This window comes from Akebia trifoliata, chromosome 11 (assembly GCF_017979445.1).
Source record: "Akebia trifoliata isolate Shusen 1 chromosome 11, ASM1797944v1, whole genome shotgun sequence".
Taxonomy (NCBI): Eukaryota; Viridiplantae; Streptophyta; class Magnoliopsida; order Ranunculales; family Lardizabalaceae; genus Akebia; species Akebia trifoliata.
The window spans coordinates 50,053,679-50,071,928 of NC_141385.1; the positions used below are offsets into that span (position 1 = coordinate 50,053,679).

An 18,250-nucleotide genomic window follows, 5' to 3' on the forward strand; every position below is an offset into this window, starting at 1 on the left:
ATGTCAAAATTCCGATTTCGGTACATTATACATTTTAATTTCCAAAACATGTTTCTCTAGTGAATTCGTCACTTTTATAATTAATGAATTTGTTGATAATTTACCAGTACGATTGTTGATGTGATAAAATCAGTAGTATTTTATCAATGCATCCATATATTATAAAAGTGACGAATTCACTTGAAAACGTTGGGAATTAAAATGAACAATGTATCAGATTCGAGATGGAGATTCACCCAAATAAATAAGAATAGTTGAATGAGAAACTAACTATAGTCGTGCTAGAGTAACTATGAAATTCACTTTGATTTTTGTGCTAACGTCTTGTTGCAGAAAAGATCCCTTTAACCGATCAAGATGGTATTCTATGAATATTAAAACAAATAACACAAAGAGATTTACGTGGTTCGATAAAATTGTTTATGTCCACGGGCAATAATGATAATTCTTTATTGATGAAAAGTGCAAAAATACAATACAAGTTTTAGGATTTCTGAACTTGAAATATACATGGCATCCGAGGACAAAACACACATTTTTTAAATATGAAAATGCCCCCGAAATTTGTACAAACGCCCAAAAAAAGCCATGCGTGGTGCATCATACTTGTTGTTGGATGTAGAGGACATTTGACTAAATTCTTGTTGAAGCACTAAACTACCAATATGTAATCGAGCCACGACTTAAAGAGAAGATGAGGCTTTCGTATCCTTTTCAAAATATCTTGGCACCAAAATGACAATTCATCGAGTCAACTCAATTAAGTTAACTTGAAAATGCACCTAGTAAGGTCAATAACTCAGTCAAGTTATTCGATGATACATAATACTTATTGGGGAACAAAAATTAATCTTTTAATTTATTTTAAAATATTAAAAGTTTTTTAAAGTATTTATGAATGTAGAATATTTTTATTTTACTTATTCAAGTTGAATAAGAAGTTGTTGATTTTACTCGACATTCAATAGACATCCCAATCTAGTTGAGTTTTAAAACTATGGTTTTAGCTTTTAAGGGTTGGACAAACCGTATTTTTATGCCTATATTTAACAACTTATGAATTATATGGCAAATAATCTAATTAATTTTTATAGAAATTATACATATTGACAGTGTAGTGGTCTAGACCTCGATTCTACTAAGATTTGGGAGTTGTCACCATTCAAAGAGTTTTAAGGCATGAATAGATACCACAAAAATATATATATATATTTTACTAGTTGTTTCTGTAGACACGGGATTTCTTCATTACGAAGATCACATCTACAATGGTTTGGAGTCGTCACCATTCATGTTGTAAGTAGGTGTGAATGGTCACCCGATGTATATTTTGAAAAATTACCATTTTGAGCTCGTGGTAACTCTCGATGGATAAAGATAAATCAACCCTTAAGATTCGGGTAAGCGGCTCGGTTGAAGAAAATGGAAGGTGTTAGGCACCCTTTTCTCCCCACTAAATAGTGGTAACCTCAACTCAACTCAGTCATTTTGATTTAAAAAATACGAAAAACGATGTGACACGTGTTGTGCATTTGTACCCTAAATAGGGATTTACTTTTGGCTTGATTATAGGATCATCTCATTGAAGAAGATGATCTTTATAAACCTTTGCCTTGAGAAAATGAGAGGGGATAATAGAAGAGGGAGGAGGAAAGGGTAGAGAGAGAGGGGGAGGTTGCCTTGAACCCACCTTGTATATTCTTTCTTCTTTTCTTCTTCTTCTTTGAGTCTTCTTGAGTCCTTAGTATTTTAAAAAAATACAACTCCTTTTTTGGTTGAAGGAATAGAGAAGAGATGATGAGAGAGATGAGTGTAATATGTGATTTTTTTTTTTGTGAAACTTGAGGAAAGCATTGGGAGTATTTTTATGGTGAGAATTATGAATAATGGTTAGTAGTAAGAGTTGGGGGGAGAATTTTTGTAGTGAGAAGTTGGGGCCATTTTTGGGAAGAGGAGGAAGGTATTTATAGATGTTGAAGAGTTATTTTAGGGATATAATGGGGTGAAGTGAAGAAAAATGATAGAATGGTTATGAGTTTGAGAGAGAAATGGGTGTAATTTAAAGGAGATTGGAGGGTATTTAGGGAAGAGGGGTTAAATGGGTGAATTTTGACCAAAATGGTTTGGATCCTATCCAACCCATTTGGGTAGAGTGTTTGGTGAGGTGAGTTTAAGATGGTGGTTGTGATTAAATGATATTTGATTTAAGAGAATGGAGGATTTAAAGAGGTGGTTGATGATATTTTGGGAGGGTGAGGGAGATGATGTCATGTCTCAAAGTGGGTGGAAATGAAGGGTTGAGATAGGTTGATGGGAGAGGTTAAGTGTTTGACTTGAGAGGATGGTGTAGGTTTAGGTTGTAGATATGGGTTTTGTAGGGAATGATGATGGTAGATTAGGGGAGGTATAGGTTAGGGGTGTGGGTAGATGTGTTTGATTTGAGAGAAAAGGTGATGGGTTGATGTGTGGATAGGTGGGATTTAAAGTAAATTAATGGGGTAGGTAGTTGGGTGAGGGATGTGAGATGGGGTGATGACATTTGTCATCTTTGATTATCAAGATGGTGATTAGTTGATGTGGGTAGTGGTTGATGGGTTAGGGTTGTGGGTTGGATATGAATTGGATATGGATTAGATATGGATTTGGGCTTAGGGGTTTTGGAGTGTTTTGGGCTTGGGTTATGAAACGGTTTTGGATTTTAGGAATTGGTTGGGGGTTATTTTGGAATGGATTTTGAGGGTGTAGATTGGTATTGAATTTTTAAGTGATGTGGGATTGAGTTTAGGTTAGGGGGGTGAGAAAAATGGATTTTGAAGAATTAAGGATTTATGGGCCTTAGGTGGGTTTAGATTTTTTTGGATTCGGAGATGGAGCGGTGGAAGGTATAGGAGGTGGTAGGCGTCCCAAGTATCGTTTTTTAATTTTATTTATTTTTTTGAAAATTTTGAAATCATTGGTTTGATCGAGATGCCACGTGTTGGCAATTTGGGCTTTTTAGGGCCGTTGGTGAATTTTATCGAAAATTTGACGTTTTTGATTTTGGAAGCGGAGCGGTGAATATTGGGAAAGCGTAAGGTAGGGCGAGTCCTTTTTGTAGTCTCCTAAACCATTGAGAGGTCTTAGGGGCCTCGATTTGGTCAAAATGTCACTTTTCAATGACTTGGGCCTTTAAGGCCCGTTGGCCCATTTATTTGGAAAATCTGTATTTTTGGGCCTTTTCGAGTAGTGGCACGTTCAAATTGGGGTGTCTACAGTTTCCATTCAAACAGTTTCAACAGTTGGCGACTTAAATCTGATCTTAACCTATAGGTTCAGTTGCAATACAGGTAAAATTTTACGCACCCTATCTTACCATCAAGTTGGTGGATACCATGGTATTGGCCAAAAGTGAAAACTAAGACCATTTTATTAAGATTTTTTAGTTAGTATGCTAATGATGATGAATATATATATATATATATATATATATATATATATATATATATATATATATATATATATATATATGCATGAAGTGGGTGCAAGTGTGTGTATGTGTCACGAGGTGTTCACATTAGTTAGGTTGTTTTTGTTTGTTTTGAGTTGGGAGTGTCAATCCATAACGATATCACTCTTTTGACTCTTGCTTGGGAATGTGCTTCATGTGAGCTTGTTATTTTGTTAATGTTGTTCTAAAAAGTTTTCCATTAATCAGAGAGCATCTTTGGAACATTCACCTTATATGGATGCATCAATGAGTGGTGCAAAGGTGAATGCATGCAAATATTCCCTACGAAACTTATTATGAATTTAGAGGGGGAAATTACCTTACATGGAGGAATTAATCTTTAACCACCATTATCACTCAAGAATGTTTACACTACATGATGAATGCTACTTGAAAGAAACTTAAATTTAGACTTATAGATAGTGAGAGTCCTCCCATAAAGGGATTATCTCCTAATCCATACTCGCCAATGTAATAAATATTTTACTACGTGAATACATGGTATGAAATGATGAGTAAGCAAATGCTTTCAAGAAACTTATATGAACATATAGATGGTAAGGATTTTCCCACAAAAGGATTAACTCTCAACCCATACTTGTTAATGGAAATTAAATATTATACTATATGACTACAATGAATTAATACTTGAAGATAAAGTTAAAAAAGTAAAAGGGATAGAAGATGGATTGAGGGTATGCAAGTAAACAAAAACAAAAAATTAAAATATGTGTTTGGTAACGTTTCTAAAGTCTGAATGGAGGTCGTCCACCTTTAAAATTCAGACTTCAGAAGCTTTTATTGTCATTTGTTTTTATTCAGATTCCAGAATTAAGAACCAAAATTCAGAAGTTTTGGTTCAGCAATGGGGGGATGTTGGATGAAACTTCTTGATTCTAAATTTATTTTTTATTCCTAAAATACCATCCGTAAAACACTAATTTTTATCACTTATTCATTCTTTATACAAATCCTAAAATCCTTATTTTTAATTTTTATAGTTCTCCTTTCTCTTCTACCTTTCATTCCTTTACGACATGTTGTCAATGTCTCTCTCCTTTCTCTTGTTTCATGTTTGAAAATCCTATATTTTTTACTTCGAAATTAACACAGTAAGATCTCTTTATATCTTTGATTTATCATGTTCATCCATTAATATACATCTATTTTTCTTCTTATATCATATGTTTCATATATGTAATTTCGATCGTATACTTGTAATTTACAAATCTTTAGGATTTTTTGAGTGTATGAGATTTAGATTTTGTTGATTTGGGTGTTTCAAGAAAAAATAATTGAGATTATTAGGATAGTCATATTAGTCTTTGATGATTTTTAAAATCATATGATACTAGTGTCTATCATAGGAATAGCTCAGAATTATCTATTTCATGGATGATGAAGATGTTTCTTATTGTAAAACCTATGAACCATTACTAATAAGCTCTCAAATTGTGGTTTACTTGACAAGGACAATAACATTATATGTGACACACAAGTATGTATTAGGTATTTGATATTATGTCAAAATCAAGAAAAAATGAAGATTGACCATACATATTTTGGAAAAAAATTCGTCAAAAGTTGATCATGGCTCGTTGCTATTCATAGGTTATAATGAAATGTTCTCACCACAAGTTCAAGTTGATATGATCACTTTACGTGATCAGATTGCAAATCAATTAAAAAAATGCATGATTGTTTATTGTTTGAGTATTACCTTGTTGGAATATAATTTTTCAAGTATAAATTCAAATTGAAAATAATACTTTTAAGGTATTTGATTTATTATAAATCAAAATGAAATGTGTTGATGGTTTCATTATGCATAATATGTTATGTTTTCTCGGTTAACAATTTATTAGAATTACAAAAGGATAATATTATCAAAATGACCATTATGTCTGTAACCAGAAGTTTTTAAAATGACAAGCAAACAACTTTTCCATAACCAAATTTTAGAAAACAGAAATTATACTTTAGACTTCAGAATTCAAACTTTAGAAGTATTACCAAACATACTCAAAGTAACCCCACCTTGGTCTTATTCCTTTTTTTTTCCCCCCCTAAAGCTTCAAAGTAATCAAGGAGATATTTGGATAGAGTTTTGGGACTTTAAAACATCTCAAGAAGAGAATCTGATAGAATTTTAGGAAAATAGACCACTTCTCACATTTGCATTAGAGATGTTCTTTATTTATAAGCCTTTGAGAGACCCTTGAGGATGTAAAGGTTCATGTTCTGCAAGTGCAACTTAATTTCAACAGAACTTTAAAAAATGACTTTGTTTATCTTCAATATAAAAAATTGTTGATGGTTATTTTTACCATTTTGATTCTTGTCAATCATGATAATCAATAAATAGGAGTGTAAATGCTCAGAAGATTTTAAAGAATTCTTCTAAAGGGGTAAGGGTGTCCATATCATTTGAAGATGGTCAAAATCCAATGAAAATAATAGTAATGTCATGCAATTTGTCCAAAGTCGAAGGGTGTTTAAAGTCAATTGCATTGGATAATCTCAACAAACTTGAGGATAGGAGGATAATTGCATCTAGATTCTCGGGATTTCTCTTTGAAGGGTAAAAGGACCTTGATTATTGAAATTAATTAATTATCTTAGATTGAATCTCAACAAATTAAATAGGAAAATTAATTGAACATACCCAAACCATTGCTAACTTTCACAGTCCATCATCTACTTTTTTAGTGACATTTTTGCATTATTTTTTTTCGTTCGAAAATACCCTCCAAATGTCCAACAGCTGATAAGTAAGCAGTTAATGCAAGCGTTTACCTCAGTTTTGGTATAATTTTGCTGTTGACTCTGGACTGTTGAGTATTTGGCTGCTTTGAATGAAAAAAGCGAGGGATTTACTCAAAAGCATCCGAACCAACTTGTTCGCCTCTCTCAACCAACTCTACAAACACAAGGTGGTCGTTTTCATCTTCTGTTATTTTGTTCAAATTTTCTGTTATTCTGTAATTGAAAAAGGAAGAAAATATTTTTCTTTGCAGATGGATCATTCAGAGCGGTACAGCTACAACCCTACCTTACAATGGAACCCTCAAGTCCAAGAATACTTCATCAAAGCATATGGATCCGACCATTTCTCCAGAATCTCCAAAGCCCTAACGTACTCTCTCTCTCTCTCTATCAATATTTTTGTTTAAGAGGGTCCTTTATTTAATTGATATAAAAATGATTAATTAAACAATTGAATTTGAGAGGATTCCTTGATGTTTTAAAAAAATTCAATTTAAATTTTCTAAGTTCTCTTATTGTATTTTTAAATTTTTTTTTGGAATTATTTGATTTGGTTAGGCGTCCATCTTCTTACTCTTGTGTTCGCGTGAACACTCTAAAGACGACGAGTGATGCTGTAATTGAGAAGCTATTAACCATTCTACAAGAAAAAGAGCCCAAAAGTGATTTTGATGGCAAAAGCTTAAATGGAAGTAGTAATGGCAGTTTTGCCGAAGTTGATATGGACAAGCTTCAGGGAAGCTTTTCAAAAGAACTTAATCTGAAACAGCTTTCAGATCGATATACTAATGCTGCCGAGCGATTATTTGTTGAAAGTTTGCCAAGTATTCCTGTTAACAAGTGCAAGTTGCCTGGATTGGACTATGTTTTATTTGTTAAAGGTTCGGGACCTCATGTAATTGAGTACGGTGACCAGTCTCCAAAGGAGATAATTGTGAGTCGCAAATGTGCCGAGGCAGTTCTTCGAGGTGCTCAGGTATTATATGTTACTTATTTTGAATGTTTCAATTTCCATAATTTGCAATGCAAATGGTTTGCCATGAATGATCTACTTTGCTTGGTAACCATTGGAAAATCTCTTTTTGCAATAAAAATTTTCGTTGTAATTTTGCAAATTAGGTGATTCATGCACATTTTTTGCAATGCAAATCATTTGCATTGTGTTACCAAGCACCAATAATATTGATTTCAGAAAATTATTTGCATTTACAAATAATTTGTGGCATACGAAGCAGGCCATAATGTAGACAAATGAAATAATGCTGACAAAACATTCTTTTTTGCCATGGTGGTCTGTAGGTATTTGTTCCTGGTGTATTGGCTTGCAGTGCTCACGTTGAGAAAGGGGACACAGTGGCAGTTTCTGTTGCTGTCGAGCAACCTGGTCTTGATAATGGATGGGGTGTTGGTATAACACGTGGGATTGTTCTACATGGATTGGAGACAGGCAAGTAGTTGTATTTTTATTACAACCATTTAACAACAATTATCGTAAACTAATTTAGATCTTCGGACCATTTTGTAATTAGGTCTTTCATTTGTTAAAAAGAGCCGAGTGCCTATTGTGAGGACTTGTGATTGGAGTGTAACATTCTATGAATGAACTTCATTTGTGTATTAACTATTTAATCTCGATCTGCTTTGCCCCTCTAGAGATCTTGATTGGGCAGAGAGACATAGTTCATTACAAGAAGTCGCTTATATATTATTTGAACTAATTATGATCCTACGACGTGTTCTTTACATAATTTTTATATGCTTTTATTTTTATGGATTCATCTGTTGAGATCCAATTTTTAGCACCATAGTTAACTGCCCCCCCACCCCCCATGTAATTGTGATTTTTTTTATATGCTTACTGCTGACTGAAGCTATGATAATGCAGATCCTCATTATTTTGTAAGAAGTGGCTTATATATTGGCCAAGGAACCTCAATGATGTCAAGGGCTGGGATCTTTCGTGCTTCTCACGGGATTGCTGTGGAAATGACAAACAGAGTATTTAACCTGCCTTCCTTTCATGGTATATTTCTTTCCTTTTCTTAATCTTATTCTACCGCTTTGCAATTGGCAAATGGAAATTTAATTTTTTGATGTCTTAATTTCCTTGAGATAGTTTGATTGAGTGCATAATCAGCTAACCACGTATATCTACTATTTCCATTTTAGTATTTCTCACTGGAGTATTAGTATCTTATGTTTATTATCCTTATATAGTTCTCATAAACAAATAGTTGGAGGTAGCTTTTTTACTTAAACTTTAATGATCGAGTAAAAATTCTGAGTGGTGATGGTAATGATTTTTTGAGTCTTATTACTGTTTGAAGTTACATTGTTATTTTCCTTCTTGTTATTCGTTCTAAGTACTTTAAAGCAGTTATATAAGAGTTTCATTTCCCCCAGTTACCATTTCTATTCACCTCTACGTTCTTTTGTCTTGGGATTTGCAACTCATATTCATTTTGTGTCCACTTTATAATATTTAACTCCATGTATGATATATACTCTTGTGAAAGTATAAACTGTTCTACTTTATGGTTTTGTTTCCAGATGTGCTTGAGGGAGAAATATTTCTTCAAAACTTGCCCAGCATTATCACCGCACATGCCTTAGGTATCTATTGCAGCTTGTTTAGTTTTCCTCATTCATTGTAGTACTTTATAGTTTGTACTCTGTAGTTGTGGGTTACCGTTCATTTTTGTAGCTGTAACATTGGACATAATGAATTTTTTTTTAATTGCTAGATTAGATAGTGGCATAGAATATGAGATCACTTCACACTTTAGACAATAAGCTGGGAAAATCTGAAAAGGGGAAATATTGAACTAATAAATAATATCCGAATTTGTATACAATTGGTTGTGAAATTAATAAGATAAAAGTGTGATAATATTACATTAGGCCAGTGGAAATAATCAGTCAAAAAAATGGATATTGTCACCATGAGTTTCAACTGTAACATATATTTGTACATTTGCAAAAGATCTGAGCCCACTTGATGAAAGGCCATTTATTTTTGATGAATTAACTGTAGTTAGTAGATTGTTCATGAGTTTTTTTTTTTTTTTTTGGCTAAGCAAGCAAGGGTTAGTTGGTCGGCAGAGGTGAAGGCGGGTTCAATAGGTTTTGAACCTAGCTCATGGCATTAACACTCCACAAGCCTTACCAACTTAGCTAAGTTGGTACCTTGTTATGAGTTACCATGCAAAATCCTCCTGGATTGGTCTGATCATATAGGGTATGCTTGGTTGCGTCAAATTACATTTTATGTGTCCTGAATTGGATTTTCCTTCACCCTGTGATAGTAAACCTTGGCCAAATTAGCTTCAAAATTGTTTGTCCAACATTAATCTTGGCATGGAATTAGTCTACATGTTGTTTGTCGGATATCAATGAAAGTCTACTCTAATGCAATAAATTATTTAAATATGTATTTTATATTAAATTTTAAATCCAAAATATATATCATGAAATAAAATTTTAACAAATAAGTTTTTTTGGTCCCCTTTTTACTCTTTTCTACATGCCTAAAAAAAAAGCTAAAATTGTTACAGGATTTTCATTATTTTCTCAATAAATGTTTTTTTGTTTTGTAAAACAATTTTATTCTTACTCTTTGTATATTTTTTCTTTTACATTTCATATTTAAGGAACCTAAAATAACATAAAACCCAATATAATGTTGATTAATTACTTTAGCTATAATAGATTATCATTTTCAGTTGAGTCAAACTATAAGATTTTAGATCATAACGTGAGCTCACATTTTGGCATTCAAAAACATGATCCAATAGCATAGGGATGGAGAGGACAAAATTTTAAGAACTTTGAAAAAATACATTAAAAAAAAAAAGAAGAAGTTATTTTACACCATTGAATTTTACTTATGAATTTGAGAGTTTGGTAGCTATCCATTTTCAACACCTTGGATGAAGCCCAAAATTGGTTTTCTTTTTAAAATATGATTTTAAATCTGAGTTTTCCATGAAATCTAAAAAGATTTGAGATCTTACCAAGGTTGTAAGAAAAATGGTTCTCCTTTTAGTTATAATAGGGCTTTTGTTATAATTTGAGAGATGTGAGAAGGGACAAGCGTGGGAAAGGGGAATCCTAATCTTTTGGTGAATTCCATTTTCCTAGTTTTATAGGATTTTTAAGTTACACAATTCTTATATTGGATCCGTTAAATTAATATTTTTGTGAGACAAACACAAAATTAGTGGAAAAAGTATCTTACGCCAAGATTAGGATACCTAATAACGGAGACAAACACAGCAATTTGCCTTTATTTAAGATAGTATGGCATTGCCAATTCAAGGATCTCTAGATCCATATAATTTCTTTCTCTAAAGCAATATTTTGTGTTACCTTATCATGTTATTTACCTATCTCCCTATGTTTTCATGTAAGTTTCTTCCTATGAATATCCTCTTTTTGTTAGGACTTCTTTGAATTAGTTCATCTATGTCGTCTTGAAATTTTCAATGGTTTCTCATAATCTAACTTGGAGTTCATGTGGACTATTTATGTTAGCCATCTCCTTTGTTGGTACTCATTTTACATGCAAAGCTTGTAGCCACTAGCTCTAAGTTCTTTCCTGTTAAAGCTCCCACATTTGAAATGGCTAGATGAATCCTATACTTTTGGACCAAATTATTTACTCGCACTCAACCAGTCTGGCGTGGGGAAAATCCACCACCAGCTGTGTACCTTTTGAGAACGAGTGATCATTACCAGATGTCTGATAAGTGGAATATTTTGCTGCATAAGTTAGTTCTTTCAAGTGCTTTCCGTTATGGCTGTTGCTTCATCCGTGATTCTTCTGTATGCATAACATATATTTTCTTTTCTAAATTTATTGCATATTTTAGATCCCCAACCAGGAGAGCGGATATTGGACATGTGTGCTGCTCCAGGAGGGAAAACAACTGCAATTGCAATCCTTATGAAGGATGAGGGAGAGATTATTGCAATTGATAGATCTCACAACAAGGTACACAACATTTCTAGAAGCTTGATTGTAAAATTTCATTTATTCTTCATGGTGGTACATTAGATCCCCTCATCATATTAATGAGAATAAGATGTGAAAAAGATGAGGTGTTTAGATCTGATCAACCTCTGATACCGAATAGATTGAACATAGATCGTGAATAACACATCCAGTATTCCACATCTAGCTGCGAAAAAAAATCTCCAAAGCCGAAATCATTTACCTTTGTGCATGTTTTTAGAACCATGAATACTGGATGGTTAGTTTTATTACTATGACACTTTGACTTGATGAAGTAATGTTTTTAGGTGTGATTCTATTTTTGGATTATATGTATAATTTATTTTCATTTTAGAATTTCAATGTGCGATATATATTATATTTTTAATTATTGTTTATATATTTTATACTTAGAATTTGGATCATTACATTTGTTTTGTTTATATATATTCTATCATTGTGGTGTATGTAAGTTAACTAAGTGAATTGGGAAACGAATTCTCTCCCTACCCCTATGATCTGGGTTCATTCTAGAGTGGCGATCTATGAACCACAAAACTGAATTGAACCGAACAGAACTAATCAACCAGGTAACATAGTTCTAATACATAGCAAGTTGGCCACTGAGGCTGAGATGTTGAAAAGAGAGAACAAATTTCGATACCTGCTAGTGTGCTTTTAATCAATGTTATTCGTCCCCAAACAAAAGAAAAATCCTCTTTCAATTTCAAATACCGGATCACAAATTTTTCTCGAGACAGAATGGATCTCCACAGGAAGGCCAAGATCATGAGAAGGAGGTTTGCCAACTCATAACAATACTTGCATATCCTCTTCCACAAGGCCACAGCTATCAAAACACTCATCCTCATGTTTATTCTTAACCTAGACACCACTTCAAAGCATCTTAGAGACCATCCTGTAAGGTTGCTTTTGTAACAAAAGCATTAAAAAAGATTTTTTGTAATGTGAAAATCAAATTTGTATTCAGCATCTTTTCTTCTTCGTTTTGTTATATGGACTTTGATTAGTTTACTTGATCTTTAATTTATTTTAGGTGCTGGATATTAAAAAGTTGGTTGTAGAGATGGGCTTAACTTGCATAACTGCATATAAGCTTGATGCTCTTAAGGCAGTTTCTCGAAGGAATGAATCAATTGATCTTGACACTCAGTGTTGCAGTAAGGAAACACTAGGTGTGTCTTTTGAGAGTTCGGGTTCAAACAAATTCCCTTTGGCAGATATGTCTACTATTACTACAAAAGAGATCCACCCTTATAAGGAAACTGGTAGGTAAAGCTTGCTTCTCAACTGGAGTGCTATTTATGCACTTAAATTGTTTAAATATTGAAAAAGATGTTGCCTTGCCAGCTACTTGCTGTGATGGTAATGCAGTGCCGACAAGGCAACCTTGATTATGCTTGTATGACAAGCAAGTGCTATGTATCCCTTTTAGTGCTCTTCATTTGATGTTTTATCAAGCATGATCTATGGTTAGGAATTTTGTGTCCAGAAAACAAAAGAGATGTAATAAAGGCCTTCTTACCGATACTGTTAGTGGATATTATTTATTTTTTTACTCTAGTTAGGGGAGCTAGCCAAGGAAGTATTATTTAAAGGGTCTCACAATCTCAATAACGGCTCTTCCAAGTTTCTGAACATTGCTTATGATCTCAATAGAAATATACCTTTACCTATCAAAAAAAAAAGAGGGGGGGGGGGGGGGGTGAAGGTGGTACTTTGGTAATCCAATGTCTGGTAGGTTTCTGAATCCTATTCTTTTGGCTGGCATTATGATCTGTCACTCTAGTCTTGGATTAATCTCCAATCTATTGTTGAATTTCGTTGAGCCTCTATCCTCTGAGGTTTAGCCTATGTTGAATTCTACTAGTAGAGTCTTTGAGCAGACCTGTATAATGATGCCTTAATGAGTATTTGACTCAGCTTCATTTTGACGCGAGTGGAGGATACAAATAATCCATAAATAAGCAGAATGTCATTTTTCTTTTTTCTGTCTCATGAGTGATGGATTGCATCAACTCAAGTGAACATAAATTTGGGGTGGGGATTGGGAGTGGGAGATTTGTTATAAGAGAAACTCAATTAAAATAGTTATGCAATACTATTATCCTTAACTTCTTACCTTCAGAAAGTGATCTCCATGATCTCTAGGGCCATTACAGTCCCTTCAACATCCTACAAACAAAACGAGAACTTTTCAGCAGAAAGAAATGTATTTAACAAATTGTTTTTTCTTATTTATTGGAGCGATAAAAGAATTTATGTTTTGGAGTTAGTTTTCTTGCATGGTTATTAGGGTCATTTTGATGTGTTGTCACCCTTTGCAAGAAGTGTTTCATGTCTAAGAAACTCATCATTTCAGCTATCAATGAACAATCAAATCAAAGAACTTATCTCAGCAAAGCTGACATCAGGAAAAATACCCGAAGATTGAGAAATGGACCAGGAAGAAATCACTGCATTGCTGGTAGGGTTGAAAATTCAAAGGGCTTTTCTCCTGATAGTTTTGATCGTGTTCTTCTTGATGCTCCCTGTTCTGCTCTTGGTTTGAGACCTCGACTATTTGCTGGAGAGGTAAGGCCGTTTGTAGCATTCTTGGTGCATTTGTCTAAATACATGTTTGAATTTCATACTCCTTGGATCACCTTTATTCACTGTTAAACTTGGATTATTTCATTACCTTCACTCTTATGTGGGCATAGTAAAATATGGCATTTAGAAATGAGAAGGATATCTGGATCGTTTTGTTGTTGATGCATCTATTCTGTTACATGCATTCATCTGCATACAAGCACTTTGTGTACTTGTGAATTTATGGGCAAATGGCCATTGTTACTATGTTCTTTTCATCTTGAAAATCATGCCTAATGTTTCTATGTTCACCTGGCCTTGTGCTCTTGTAAATCTTAAATTCCAATGTTAATGCCATTTTTTTTCGACCTTCAGTTTACTGTAGTTACTGATTGTACTTTGTAGTTTCTTATCCATTACTTACATGCATCCATGGCCTTCTTGTATTTTATGTTCCTCTCTGGAAATGGCATTGTTATGTTTTGTGCCAGGAAACAGTGCAATCTTTAAGAAGCCACGGAAAGTATCAAAGGAATATGTTCGACCAAGCTGTGCAGCTAGTTCGCCCTGGTGGAGTCCTTGTGTATTCCACGTAAGTATGCCTTGAGTGCTTTTCTATTGATCTTTCATCTACTCTGATTAAGATTTTTTTTTACAAAGTATTCAGCATTACTGGAATGCCAGTTCCCTATAATGATATGTTGTCACAACCAATGTAAATGAAATGACGTGGATGTATCCTTTTATGTGTTATCTCATGGTTCTGTTAATACTCTTAGTTTTTTAACTTCCGAAATAGAAATTTAGTTATTTTCTATAGTTAGTAGGGCTAGTTTTTGCTTATGCGAGCTAGTTTTTGCTTATGCGAGGAATTCTGTAAGACAAGCATTCATGTTATCTTGATAATCCGTAAGGATGGATAGATTGAGGGGGATGTTACCATTGTGATTATGTAGGATCATCTATAGAAATTGTCCTGGTCTTCATGCCTTTTCCCCATTTTTTGGTGGACTGTTCACTTACTTTAATGGAATTGGTCTTCCTAATAATAATAAAAAAGTCGGAAGAAACTCAGTGGAATTTTTGACATTGACGATTCTTATGCTTTCAGATGTACAATAAACCCTGGAGAGAATGAGGCACTTGTTCGTTATGCTTTGGATAAATATAAGTTCCTCTCATTAGCTCCACAGGTAAAGATCTCACTGTTGGTTTATGTTCTACATTATTTCTCAATTGTTCATCAGAAATTAGAAGTCTAATATATTGTTGTTTCAGTTGAAAATTATAAGAAGTTAAAATGCTATTTTGACAATATAATCATCATCAAGGCCTTATCTAAAAACTTCAGGTCTGCTGAATGACTCTTGTTCCTCCATTCAATTCTATCTGAAGCCCCATCTCCTTTGTTAATTATAGTTTGTTGATATTAACTTGCACTGCATCAATCCATGTTCATTCTGGTCTTGCACATGCCTTCTAACCGCGGCTGTACTTCATTGTTGTTGCACATGACAAAACCATCTGAATCGACTTTCCCTTAGTTTATCACCTATTCGGGCTAGTCCTACATTTTACTGAACACTTTCATTTCTAGTTTTATCTTTCTTTATTTTTCCACTCATCCATCTTCGCATCCTCATCTCTGCTACGCTCAATCTATGCACATGTTGTCAATTATGAAAAAAATGTATACATGCTTTCATTGATTTCCCAACATTCAGCTCTATAACTCATACATAGCACTCCAAAAGTACACCTCCATTTTAACCATCCAACTCCTAATTCTATAGTTAACATCATCCTCAATCTTTCCGTCCTTACAGATAATAGAGCTAATGTAACTTCGGGCTATTTCGTGGACATCATTTTTTTACTGTTCCTTCCCCTCTGTGGTGCTGTTACTAAACTTGCACTTCATATACCCTTTTTTTTTTTAAATTCTAAAGCCCATGGATGCCAAAGCAGCCATCAATAAATCCTTTGAAAACTTTTGACAGCCTCTTCAAAAATCTACCAATTATAATGTTAATTATTCTGACTTTCAAATTGTTGACTGCATATATGTGATACATTCCAGAGCCCGCGAATTGGAGGGCCTGGTCTTGTTGGTTGTTGCGAATTGTTAGACGGGAAATACACAGAGTAAGTATATTTCTCCATTTAGTGGGCTTGAATATTTTAAGTTTTATTTGACAGTTAACTGAAGTGTTGCCTTGTTTCTTCTTTCCATCGGTGATTTATTAAGAGTTGTATATATGTTTTTATTTGTAAAATATGCTGTTTCATTGGCACTGAGTTTGCTTGAAAGCAAAGGCAAATCCCATTTGAACAAAATAATCCATGATTCCCTTCCTATTTGAGAGACAGTAGCGAACATTTAGCTATGACCCTTTGAAGTAAGCATCAGCAGCACAGGCACAGCTATCACAAATATGCTTTAATTATCAGCATTGGTATGCATATTTCCCTGTATTTGAGTGGTTTATTTTGTATGCCTATTGCCTTCTGTCTACCCAAATTGATGTAACTATTGTATTTAAATCAACTGTAGAGACCATTTGTTCCTGATTAATACGCATTTCACTCTAGAAGAACGTTACTTCCTACATGCCAGTGAAGAAATCCTTGCTCTCATGGCTGGGATGACAAAATTCTCTTGTTCTTGATAGTTAAGCATCCTTGTTTGTCAAACGACTCGGGCACGTATTTCCTTATTAGGAGTTAACTTTTGAAGTTGTGGAACATCAATCTGTGGTCACCATGTCCTTGCCTGTAGCAACTAGTGCACCCCTTCTCTTAAAAGCCTTATTCATTAATATATAATTGAAGTTATTTCCTTTCCCATTATGTGGTGTGATTGAATTGGTCTCGCTTTATTTGATTCCTTTATAACTAGTGCAGTTGGAAGCATGATTCAAAATTTCATGTCATTTTGGTAGTACATTCCATTTTCAGCCAACACTGGGATAAAATATTGACCCCGAGACAGAAATTTTCAGAAATATTTCAAATTGTCTTGAAATATTTTGGTGGAACAACTGGTTTTGTCCAAGACCGGAATGGAGCATTGATGCCAAAACATTGAACGTTTGGGGAATATTTTGGATTGGGCCCAAAATATTGAATGTTTCGGTTGAGAGTCTTGGTTTTTCTCCTAACCAAAAACATAGTAGTGAAACAAGATTTTAAACCTTGGTTGGCAAATCCTGTCCTCTTCGGGTTAGTAGGAAGGAAAAACTGTCTTATGGGCTTTATCTATTAGCAGTGTGTGTTGCATCAAAATAGCATTAGGCTGTGATCTGTATTTTTTTTTTTTTTTTTCAAGTATTAAATTTTCAACTTTCGTCTTGTGAATCAATCCCATGCTTTTCTCATCAGAAACTAATTATTTTGTTTAGTAGTATTGATTAATAAATTGTAATGGTTGATTTCACAGGGAGTGGTTACGACCCGGAGAGGAAGAACTAGTTCAGAGGTTTGATCCATCATCCCCACTTGATACGATCGGCTTCTTCATTGCCAAGTTCATTGTTGGTCAGAAAGATAACTGACATGAAAAATCTAACCCGCTCATGGCAAGTTTTGTTAAGGTGACTGAAAATCATAAATAGGGTAGACAAGAAAGTTCATGTTCATCAAAACCTGTTACAGGGTAACACATCGAGGCTACATCTCACGTATTCCACAAGAAATGTGGTCTTTCCCAAATTGGTCGATGAGGAATTGAAGTAACATAGGCCTAGTATATATCCTTTTTGTAATTTATGGTGAGTTGTAAACACACTACATATAATACAATCATGCAAGTTGAGAAGATAAATTTTCAGAGCTATGGAAATCCTTTATCTGACTATAAATGTGATTCTTCACAAACTTTTAAGATCCTCAAGAGTTCAATATTAGTGGTTGACAAGCTTTGCTTTCATCCTACCAGTAAATTGATGAACTAGAACAAACAATTTAGTTTTGGTTTCTTTAACTTTAGTTTAACAGATTTCCTTTCATTCTTTACTTCATTTATTTGTCATCCTCATCATGTCATATCTTTCACTATTATAAAGGGAGAAGGTATTGTGCACTAATTAATTTTTCTAGACTCTTATTTCTCCCAAAGATCCTCTCTTTTTTTTCTCTCTAAGGCAAAGATCTAAATTGTTACCTTCCCTATTCTTTTTTTCCCCTTCTACTTTCATTCAGTTTGCTCCATAGATTTGGGTTAGAAGTAGTTCTTCTTGATAAAAGTCAAAAAAAAAAAAAAAAAACTGGCGGTTCTTTAACCAAATTAATTTTATTACAAAATACAAATGGGCCTCGTTAGAACTCTAGTTCGATCTGAATTTTAAAAATACTAATGGTAAATTGACTCGAAAAAAACCACTCTTGATGTGGCATGTGTACAGAACCATAGA

The 18,250-nt window shown here is 33.9% G+C and overlaps 1 protein-coding gene across 2 annotated transcripts; it reads left to right on the top strand.

Moving 5' to 3' along the window:
• The first annotated feature begins 6,240 nt into the window (after positions 1–6,240).
• On the top strand, positions 6,241–17,679 carry LOC147392452 (NOL1/NOP2/sun family protein). 2 transcript variants are annotated; one of them, XM_086459391.1, is made up of 13 exons: positions 6,246–6,420; positions 6,505–6,623; positions 6,812–7,229; positions 7,553–7,700; positions 8,139–8,276; positions 8,804–8,866; positions 11,125–11,246; positions 12,304–12,535; positions 13,630–13,841; positions 14,330–14,430; positions 14,950–15,031; positions 15,919–15,983; positions 17,278–17,679. In XM_086459391.1, exons 1-13 carry the CDS (start codon positions 6,343–6,345, stop codon positions 17,390–17,392), a joined length of 1,893 nt encoding a protein of 630 aa, XP_086315517.1. In that variant the 5' UTR covers positions 6,246–6,342; the 3' UTR covers positions 17,393–17,679. The 2 variants fall into 2 exon arrangements, with proteins under 2 accessions (XP_086315518.1, XP_086315517.1); XM_086459392.1 differs by lacking the exon at positions 15,919–15,983 and having other exon boundaries at positions 6,241–6,420.
• Positions 17,680–18,250: the final 571 nt, after the last annotated feature.

Coding starts and splice junctions, on each gene's coding strand:
- LOC147392452 (XM_086459391.1), top strand. CDS start 6,343: ATGAAAAAAGCGAGGGATTTACTCAAAAGCATCCGAACCAACTTGTTC. Junction 6,421..6,504: donor ACCAACTCTACAAACACAAG/GTGGTCGTTTTC, acceptor TTTTCTTTGCAG/ATGGATCATTCAGAGCGGTA. Junction 14,431..14,949: donor GGAGTCCTTGTGTATTCCAC/GTAAGTATGCCT, acceptor TTATGCTTTCAG/ATGTACAATAAACCCTGGAG.